Below are 10978 nucleotides of genomic sequence, written 5' to 3'. Positions count from 1 at the left end.
AAATTTGGCTGGAGGGAATAGCTTTCTAAGTTGATTCTGGATTCCTCCCACTTTGGATGTGGCCAATTTTTGGGTCTTTTTTAAAACCATACAAGAAGACAAACACAGCTTGTCAGAAAACTAAGAAAAATTGGTATAGTGTGGCTAGACTTTGCAACACACCCTTGTTTACAAGAAAACATTACCTGTTTATCAGTTTTCTCGATAATCAACCTTACTTTCACAGTACAGGTGGACAATAAGAATTTCGCTAAATGATTCGTATACACTCTTTTTTATGAGAAATTTTTTTAATTATAAGAACACACGCCTCAAAATTGGTCAAAAGCTAAGAACAAATTAAAAACAAGCTGAGGTTGTAAAATCCGATTTTGGACAAAGTTATATCTCAAAAATGGGTGCTTTTTCAGCGAATATTCAAACCTGTAATCAGATGAAGGTTGTCTCACTCACTTTGTTGGGAAACGAGGCCTGACTACCTCCCTAGAGCGAAAAAGCTAGCAATCGCACTGTTTATACCATATAAAGAGGGGGTGTATGGGTTTAACGGTTACGCGGTTTTGCCCGTATTTTGACTCGGTTTTTCGGTTTCTGCCTAATATATGATTTTAAAGTTTTTAAAGCATTACATTTTACATCTCTATTAAATGTCGCTCCATGAACACAATTTTTTTGGGGGGGGCGATCTCAGGGGGGCGAGAGTTGATATTTCAGACAAAATTGAAATGTTTTAAAGACTGCAAGCAAAAGACTGTAAGCAATATTTTAAGCCAATCTAAAGGGCGTGGTTGCAAAAATTTTCTGCTCGCTTCGCTCGCAGGGGACCCTTGTCCGTGCCTCTACTCAATGGTTTACAATTTCCCCTCTTTATAGGCTTGATATAGAAAAGTCTTTCACGATCTTTAGAAATTCCCGGGGGCAAAGCCCTGGACCCTCTGCTGTCGGACTCCTCTTTTGCTCCTCCAATCTTTCAACCCTGGCTGCGACATTGGTCTAGAGCAGAAGCTGCCTTTACCTGCGCATCATTACATTTTTTAAATGCTTATAAGAACCAATAATTATTCCTTCAACACAGTGCTTCCAAGAAAAATGTGCAGCTTTAAATTTTCTTAGAAAAAGCCCTGAATAAATCAATACATCATAAATACTAATGTTGTGGACAGAGCCGTGCAAAACGGTCTTGGCCAAGGGGCGGTTACCCCCAAGAAATTCCTAGGGCTGTGGTTTTTATACTGTTTCATCATCTGCTTCTAAGCAGAAGGGGTTACTCATAGGTACAATTGCTTATATGACTTATATTAAAAAATTTTCTTGAGAAACGTCTTGGGGGCCCTCTCAAAGCCCAAGTGTTTGGGGGCCCTTAGTTTTGGGCTTAAAGGTGCACACCGTGGATTACATCACTGGCCCTCCCTCTCCAACCCTATTCCGCACAGTTTTATTTTCGTAAGAATTTGCATGACATTTTATAGCTTTAATTATGTTGTTCTCATACAAAATCTAGCTAATTTTTCACTGTGGGTGCTAAAAGATGCTTTATGCAATAATTGCAAGTAAAAGCAAAGTTTACTGAACTTTTTTTTATAAGTGGGTGTCGCATGCATAGACTAAGCATGCATTTCAAAAGTTGGGGGGGAGGGGGTGCGGCACATGTGGTCAAAGATATTGAAAGTTGACCTTAGTTAACATGACAATGAAACGTTGCATATTATAAATATAGCTTTAGTGACTTATTTTTCAAAAAGAATAAGAAACACGATAAAGTAGATAGATATCATAAATATTCATTGAAGTATGATATAGCAAGTTTTAAAGTTGCTTTTAGAAAGCATCCACAGAAAACATGCAAAACTTCGTTAGAATTGCCTGCTATAATTTCGCAAACTCAAAACTATATTTATCTAAAAATACCTGAGAGATGGTATTGTATCTTTTTACCTAAGCATTTGAATGTGTGTATAACTAATTATTGAAATATCTAGCATTGTTTAACTTATTTACGTTATTACAAAATGACCGGACTTTGAGGTCTACGCTGAGCCATAACTAATACAATGAACCCAAGGCCAGCTAGAATTTTCAACGCTTCTACTTTGGTAAGTGAGGGATATTATTCATACCAATGCTAGTGCGCTTATAAGTAAGCAAGGGACACTACTAACGATTTCTTTAAGGGTGATGGAAAGATCCAAATCCCATTCACGGCACGTAGACATTGCGTTGCAATCCATCCTAGATATTTAGTAAATAGGCCTTAACAAAATAACTAAATAAATGTCAATAAAATAACTAGTTCTACTAAATGAAATGAACACAAAGACTCCCCTATCTGGACGTAAGTCCCAATAACAATGGAGGGCTAAAAAGGAGCACCTCCTCGAATTACAAATAGTTAATCTGCGTGCGGAATTTACTTGTGCAGTGGAGGAGCGCAAACACCAATTTCATTATCGATCCTCTACTGCGCAAGTAGAGTCTGCTCGCATTTCTATAAATAGGCATTTTACTTCAGTTTCGGAATTTGCCCCCTTGACTCCCCAGTCCGAACTTCTGTGCATCTGGGTACTCTATGGAAGTTCTATTTTGCAACGAATTATAATTGGAAGGCAAACTTTGTTACTAAATAATTCAAAGGGCATAAATAATGCACAAACAATACTGCTGAATTTCTTGGATATTCTATAAAACACCCTGCCCCCTAAACTCCGTGCCCCTGACAGTTATTGTTCTCAGAGCTTGGTATCAAATTATAAAATGGGCATGTCAGCCATCCACCCCCCTTCCCCCATCCACCCCCTCCCCCAAGGGAGTGTTCTTGAAGCAATCTCGACAGGGCGGTCTCGCTTCTGGACCGAGCCCTTTGTGTTCGTTTTAGAGTACACTCCTTCGCGTGAGCCTTAACACTTTCCTTTTCTATACTGTCCATTTAAAATTGATTACTAGAAATAGCTGTCTATTCTTGTTACAAATCCTTTGAACTTTGAGCGATCGATTTCTGATGTTTCCATTGGAAACGTCTCGTCTTTTTTGTCAACAGGCCCAGGGTACCATGGTACAAGCTTTAGTTCCTTAACAGACTCGATAAATGATAACACTTCCTCTTCCTGCATTTTAAGTTCCTCTTCCCGAAATTTTTTATAACTATCCGAATCAAAAACCTCGTGGAATTTTGCTCTAGACAATGGTCTGTGCACTTTATTTGCCGCGTAAAAACCACCCCCTCCGCTATTCAATTTTCGCATAATGTCCTCGCAGTTTCGCCAAGATGAAGGTGGCGCACTTTTTGCGCGTACTACACGGTCTTTTGCAGTTTCTGCGCGTTTAATCCAGAGCTTTGATTGCGCTTCGACTGCTGTTTGCGGACGGTTTTTTAATGCTCCGAGATCTGTGAACCGTTTAAGCGAGAATTCTTTTTGATCTGAGGCATCGTTGGAAGATCTAGGTCGAGCTCTCAGCTTTCCCTTGGTTACAGAATTTCGATTTTGCCGTTGCATAGCGTTAATTTTGCCTATGCTCGTTTCTCCATTCTGCTGCTGCTCCTTGTGATGAAATCTAGATCGCATTTTTTCGTGATGTTTCATAAGTTCGACGCTGCGCGCTAACCTGTTACGAAACCTCGTCGTAACGATCCGCTGTTCAATCGTTATGCTGCATGCTGTATTCTTCTCCTCTCTGTTCAAAGACTGTAACTCCTTTTTCAATACTTCTCCGTGTTTATAATTAGCAGAGTGAACGTTGTGCGACTTCTCGCCCGATTCTAATCCAGAATCGACTCGCTCTTTGTTCCCACGTGGCATGTCTGAGAATATCGCGACTGTAAAAGCCCAAAGTGCTCACTGCATTGGGAGTTCAATTCAAGGAAATCGATGTAATAGTCCATCAAACACCAATGCGATATTTTTGCAAATACAATTCCTGCACAAATAGTCCTAATTTACAGTTCCTGCCCGGATTGTCCATGAGTTTCTCCTCCTTTTAGTTGTTCCAATTCCATGTCACTATCAGCTCAGGTAAAAAACCCACAATCTTCAACCTTACCATGTTACAATCCTTGTTGCAGATCTTATCTTTTCTGTTATCTTTCCACATCAAAATCTTCCAAAACGTACTATGGAAAGGTGGTTTTCATAAGTAATTCGACCCCGCTATATAGTCCTGTCTCAAATTCTTGTTACCATAGACACAAAAGCAAACTAAAACAGCACGATTGGAGCACATTCACTTTCATGTTGATATACCAACTACAATGTAAGGATAAAATTTCTTCCATACTTCGTTATGACCCAACAAGATTAAGTTTTGCCTACGAGTCGTTGCTATTCGCGATTCTTAGTGGATTTTGAAGCACAGCTTTGTTTTTGCTGTTGGTCAATGGTTTTCCTTTGTTGAACATTTTTATTATGAAACTATTTGAACATGCATTGGAAAAATTTGCGTTTCTCTTTATCAAATGCAAATGACAAGCGCTCTTATGTGTCAACATTTGAGAAGAATAGAGTTTGCAATGAGATGTGAGAAGACAGCCTCCTTCAGAACGGCCCGTCCTAAAGAGGTCCAGTTGTTGCCCGCTATTTCGAACTCTGAAGGGGGCTGGACATTTGTTCGAGATAGCAAAAATCAATAGTATCTAAAAAGCGGCTGACGAATCAAAATAAAAACAAATCGGTTATACATTAGTAACAAAGCACTGGATGAAATGCTTGACTTCTAACGCCTCATTCATTCTGCTAATGGGCTCATATCATCAAATTCAAATTTTTCGCTAAAAAATTAAAATTCTGCTTGTTATACACCTGTTGATTTTTCCTGTTTTTATCTAGAATTATAATTTTTATCGATTCGTTCATATCTACCATTGCTCCTCTATATTTTTCTACAAACTATTTTCATTTTCCGATGCAAGATTCTCTATCGCTTTTGCTTGTTTTCGTTTTGCTTTTGCTCGTATAAATCTATTCGTTTTCCATTTCCTGTTGATCTGCTAGCTGTTTGAAGGAATGCTTCATTTTCGTTCTTTATACAGTCGACTCCGCTTATACAAAATCAGGAAAACATCACGGCCCCACGGCCACTGGCCGGAGGAAGGTTGTAGTAACAAAAAGAAATTGTGGAGGGTGAGAAAAAATTTGGAAACTTTAGGTAGTTGAAGAAATCGAATTGTCTTTTGTTTTTAATTATACAGTTAGGCAAAAAATAAGAACAATAAGATAATATTTATAAGCCTCCTGTTTTTCGATATGAATATGTTTGCAGACCTGTCTTACACTGTAAAACTAAGGCATTAGCTTTTTATAATTAATTTTCTATAATAACTTAACTTTCTATAATAACTTTCTACTATTAATTGATAAAAGCATGTAATTCAACATGTCTCAAAAAACAAGCAACAATTTTTTAATATGTTTTGGAAAAACAAAGATGAAAGGAGAGGAGATCAAGACTATTTGAATGCCCCAATCGCCTGACCACGCCCTTTTTAAAAACCCATTGAAAATGAGGAAGGTTTTAAGTGAGATTTTCTTAGCAAGAGGAAGGTTGGCAACTTTTCTGGACTCCGCTTAAAGTCACACTACCTTTTACAGTCACATGCAATTTAGAACTAAATTCAGTCAACTTCGTATGATTCAAACTCAATTAATTCAAACTTTACTCACTCAAACAAAAATCTCAGGTCCCTTGAATCTTGAAAATAAACCTCTATAATCAGTGGTGGAAATTAAATCATCTTGGGGGTGTCCGGAAAGTTGGACCGACTCGTATGCAAAATAGACCGGCTCTTCAAAACTAATCTAAGCAGAGAAAAACCTGAAAATGTCTCATTGTCATATTCCTTCTCTACGAACTGTGGTGGTCAATTGGTGTACTGGGAGGGGGTCTAATAACATGAAATACTTTATCGTACCCGTTCTAAAGAAAATGAAATGCATGTATATTTCACTGCCAAAATTTTCACAAGTAATTAGATGTTTTACCCGTTCTGATTCATGAATATAATCAAAGTAAAGGCTCTACGATAAAGATGACACCAACCGTTGCTAGCATGAAAAACAACAAAGAGAAGTTTTGAATAGAATACAACCAAACGATGATGGATATTTTATGTTAATCCATTAACTTACAGCGGGTGACAGAGTAAAAATTAGCAAGCATAAGAGAAAAGTGCTTGATAAAGGTTAAAGATAACGTTTTTTGTTATAAATGTAATACTGTTTACTAATCCCATTATAAATATACTAAAATATTACAACAATGAAGTCTGATCCCATTATATCTATAATAAATATTGCAATAATGAAGCAATATATAGAAATACAACATAAAGGAAATACTATAAAATATTTTTAAATGATGGAAAGGCTCTCCTAAAGAATTCATACTTGGAATACCAGTTGAAGATGCTGAATAATTTTGGGCTTAAACAGACAAATATTGCTATCGAATTTCCACAACATTCAACCTTTATCAATCATACTAGTTTATTTTATTTTGCATTCTTCTACAATATCACTTGGGAGAGATCTTCTTATAATCACAGGCATCAAATATTGTTTCTACATTAACTGCTACATCTTTACAGAAATCATAACCTCTTTGCCAAGCTATCATTATCCGTAAATAGTAGCCTTTTCGCGTTCCTATATTTTTTTATCAGGTTATTATAATAAAAGTTATGCATTATCGTTTTACATTAGATCAAGAATACATAAGCCTGTGTGTATTGATTTGCTGGCATTCATCCCACCTCTTTTCATATCTATACCTACCAAATCTGCATAAAAAATTGTTCGTTTTTCATTATTTGTTATCACTGTCAGTTTTGAGCTTTTTTGACTAAATTAATAACCCTCACCACAACTCTATTGTTTAACATTATTCATCGACTTGCCAAAAAAAGAATTATTGTCGTGCCTGAAAAACAGTTTTCAAAATTATTACACTTCAATCTATTCTTGTTGTTTAAATATAATATCTCTATGCACATTTGTTAGTTCTTGCCCTAGATCTAGATATACAACTACAAGTTTTGAGGCAAAAATACAAATTTTTAATATTTAGGTTTGGTACTTAGTTTCGCGCAGATCTTATTTTCCTTATTTCAGGTGCAAGTGGATGATCATTGTATGCATTGTGAAATCCTTGAGGGTATTCTTTATCGACTTCTAAGATCTACCCGTCCTCGCCATTTGGGTATCTGATAAGATACATCCCAGCATTTCCGCAGATACATCCCAGCACTTATGTATTTAGTGATTACTTTTTGCTTTGGCATTCAAAAATATTTTTAAAATTCCCTTTTTGACTTTCTCAGCATATTTGAAAAAATCATTTCCAGGACTATCTTATACACATAACACATTCCGTTCCATAAAGAACTACTGCAAGAATATATGTATTGAAATTTTTTGGTTTTATATGATAAGGGACTCTGGTAGATGTTAGAAGCAGTTTGTTCTTCTCAGAAGCGACCCATCCGAGACCGATTCTATGTTTAACGGCTACAGGGTTCTAGCTATTTCTCTCTTATCTTGGGTACCAGAGCCTAAGAAACTGGGAGGGGGGGGGGGGGGTTGTTGGGGTAAGGGGTGGTGGTTCCAAGAAGAAAGGTAAGAGCCCTCCTTTCTCCCTGTTTCTCTCTGACTTCTTCGCTTTCTCTTCAAAATTCTCCTGCCCTCTATCATCCCCTCTAGGGTATCTCTCTCCCAATGTGCAATATGACGTTTATTCGATGTAAATATTTGCTTAAATTTGGTTTGTATGTTGAAATACATCTTCATTCTGAGTTTACTTTGTTTAAATGCTCTACCTACCAGAAAACCAATAATAAACACATGGGGGAGGGGGGGGGGGGGCTAACAGGTATCTGGGCTGAATTACGCAATCACGTGTAAAAAAATTGCAAATCGCGTTTTCACGGTACTGGAAATTTAATTTCACGATCACGCCCCCTAGAAGCTCTCTGAATTTTTTAATAACTATCTAATAGTAGTAATTTCTTGTTCGTAGAACCATGGGCATTGGAATCTCTGAAAAATAGAGACATTTATCTGGTCTGGTATCGGAAACCAAGACTTTCTGCTTCTAAAAATGAATGCACTCCATTTCGAAATTCGCTTGCAGCACTCATTTTCACGCAATCACGCGTGTGTAATGCTGATTCGCAGGTCACATCACGCGCCAATGTCTATTCACGCATTCACGTATAATAAAAATTTGTTTCACGATTTCACGCATAGAAAATGCACCGATCACACAATCACGCAAAAATACCTGGAACCCCCATATGGAGCTCGAATTAAACCCTAATGTTAGGTCTTGTGCATCTCTCTAAAATTCAATATGCGAATGATTATACTGTTAACTTCAAGACCACGGGAGCCAGTTCTCTCAAAAGATTTCTAAGATGCGATCTTACCAGTCGCTTTTCAGTGTGGGATTTTGATATTCTTTGCACCGGATATGAAGAAATTCTACCTTGCCTGTGCACCAGGAAGTTCTTTTAAGTGTGCATAAAACCACAGCACAGGGCTCACCCTAGGGTTCATTTCATACTGGAGGTTGCTGAATGAGAAAAGGAATGGACCAACAAAGCGCCCTGTGGAACTCCATTGACTCGACAATACCTTCTTCTGTTTCTAAGGTAAGACCAAACCAAGTAAGGGGTCTACCGATTACACCATAGGATCAGGGCCGTATTAAGGCTTTGAAGAGCCCAAGCCAAAAATTTACTGTGGGCTCTATTACGCATACACCACACTGTACAAAAACGTGTTTCTTAAACAAAATTGAATGATATATTCTACCGACTTTTGGTTCATAGGGCCAGGGCTTTGTAGATAAAAAGAGTCGAAAATTGAGTTTGCATCACATTCTGACCCACCACGATCTTCAACTGTTTCTTGCCTAAGCCCCATCTATAGCATACTCTTTTTTTTGAGAACAATTTTATAAGAATACGAGCCTGAAACTGGTCAGAAGTTAAGAACAAAATTTCGACTTTTGACTTTTTCAAATCTGATGATACCATCAGAAAGATCAGAACGTGCACGTGACTGCCAGAATCACAGAAGAATTCTTATTCTGGAGAAATAGTGCATTTTATGATACAAGCATGAAAGTTGGTACAAGTACGCAATTTGACATGCTGAATAAGATGTGATGCAGACCCCACTTCAAAAACGCTCCCAAAGCTCTTTTTAGACTGGGGTGCTTGTACCCAGTCCTCCTTTGGGTCTTCCTCCATATCTTTTATACTATGCAAGTTATAAACCTGAAATTCAGTTTTCTGGCGTAACTTGACATGCTGAATAAGAGGAGTTGCAGACACTACTTGAAAAATGCCCCCAAAGCTACTTTTAGAATGGGATACTTGTACCCAGTACTCACTCGGGTCTTCCTCCATATCTTTTAAACTACAGTTGACATCCGCTATTTCGACTGCCCGTTATCTCGAACATTCGCTATTTCGAACCAATTTCTGTTTTCCTTGGTTTTACGTATAGAAAAACTGTTCGCTATCTCGACTGCTCGCTATTTCGCTATTTTGGAAATGGTCTTATATAATAAAGTTGGCGTTTGAACATCCGGGGGTGTAGGGGGCAGGACAAAATGGAAATAACACATTTTCGTTTTCTTTGTTGAACATGTTATATATATTATATAAGTGATGTTACTACTGAGCAGTGCTCATGAATTTGCATGTACAGTATTCATGAATATTGAATGCGTTTCTTGTGACTTCTCCTTGCGTTTTGGTACGAATTCTCTAACATATTTCTCGATGAAGAAAACTTGACAGACGTTTTGTACTTTGTACAAAATTTATACATTTCATTGATTGATATGTAGTCGTCAGAACCGTCATCAAAGCTCAACCTTAGCTTCCTTAGCAGTCTCCAATACAGTACTAGGAATTCGTTAAGTTTTTGCGTATACGAGTGCCGACTTGCTTAAGCCTGGTTTTCACTAGAGTCATTTGTTAGTTCTTGCCCTAGATCTAAATATACAACTACAAGTTTTGAGGCAAAAATACAAATTTTTAATATTTAGATTTGGTACTTAGTTTCGCGCAGATCTTATTTTCCTTATTTCAGGTGCAGGTGGATGATCATTGTATGCATTGTGAAATCCTTGAGGGTATTCTTTATCGACTTCTAAGATCTACCCGTCCTCGCCATTTGGGTATCTGATAAGATACATCCCAGCATTTCCGCAGATACATCCCAGCACTTATGTATTTAGTGATTACTTTTTGCTTTGGCATTCAAAAATATTTTTAAAATTCCCTTTTTGACTTTCTCAGCATATTTGAAAAAATCATTTCCAGGACTATCTTATACACATAACACATTCCGTTCCATAAAGAACTACTGCAAGAATATATGTATTGAAATTTTTTGGTTTTATATGATAAGGGACTCTGGTAGATGTTAGAAGCAGTTTGTTCTTCTCAGAAGCGACCCATCCGAGACCGATTCTATGTTTAACGGCTACAGGGTTCTAGCTATTTCTCTCTTATCTTGGGTACCAGAGCCTAAGAAACTGGGAGGGGGGGGGGGGTTGTTGGGGTAAGGGGTGGTGGTTCCAAGAAGAAAGGTAAGAGCCCTCCTTTCTCCCTGTTTCTCTCTGACTTCTTCGCTTTCTCTTCAAAATTCTCCTGCCCTCTATCATCCCCTCTAGGGTATCTCTCTCCCAATGTGCAATATGACGTTTATTCGATGTAAATATTTGCTTAAATTTGGTTTGTATGTTGAAATACATCTTCATTCTGAGTTTACTTTGTTTAAATGCTCTACCTACCAGAAAACCAATAATAAACACATGGGGGAGGGGGGGGGGGGGGGCTAACAGGTATCTGGGCTGAATTACGCAATCACGTGTAAAAAAATTGCAAATCGCGTTTTCACGGTACTGGAAATTTAATTTCACGATCACGCCCCCTAGAAGCTCTCTGAATTTTTTAATAACTATCTAATAGTAGTAA

At 37.7% G+C, this 10978-nt stretch overlaps 1 protein-coding gene across 1 annotated transcript; it reads right to left on the bottom strand.

The window, feature by feature from the left end:
• Window positions 1–272: 272 nt before the first annotated feature.
• LOC135686517 (uncharacterized) lies at window positions 273–4450 on the bottom strand. The gene has a single exon (XM_065202765.2). The coding sequence runs from the start codon at window positions 3792–3794 to the stop codon at window positions 2937–2939; it is 858 nt and encodes a 285-aa protein (XP_065058837.1). The 5' UTR covers window positions 3795–4450; the 3' UTR covers window positions 273–2936.
• Between the last annotated feature and the right edge of the window lie 6528 nt (window positions 4451–10978).

The sequence above is a fragment of the Rhopilema esculentum genome, chromosome 6, assembly GCF_057945365.1.
Source record: "Rhopilema esculentum isolate cy_ngs chromosome 6, ASM5794536v1, whole genome shotgun sequence".
Lineage (NCBI taxonomy): Eukaryota > Metazoa > Cnidaria > Scyphozoa > Rhizostomeae > Rhizostomatidae > Rhopilema > Rhopilema esculentum.
Note: the sequence above shows the minus strand (reverse complement) of the source record. Positions and strands in the feature narration are given on the sequence as shown.

Excerpts from the sequence above, each read along its gene's own strand:
- LOC135686517 (XM_065202765.2), bottom strand. The coding sequence starts at position 3,794 with ATGCCACGTGGGAACAAAGAGCGAGTCGATTCTGGATTAGAATCGGGC.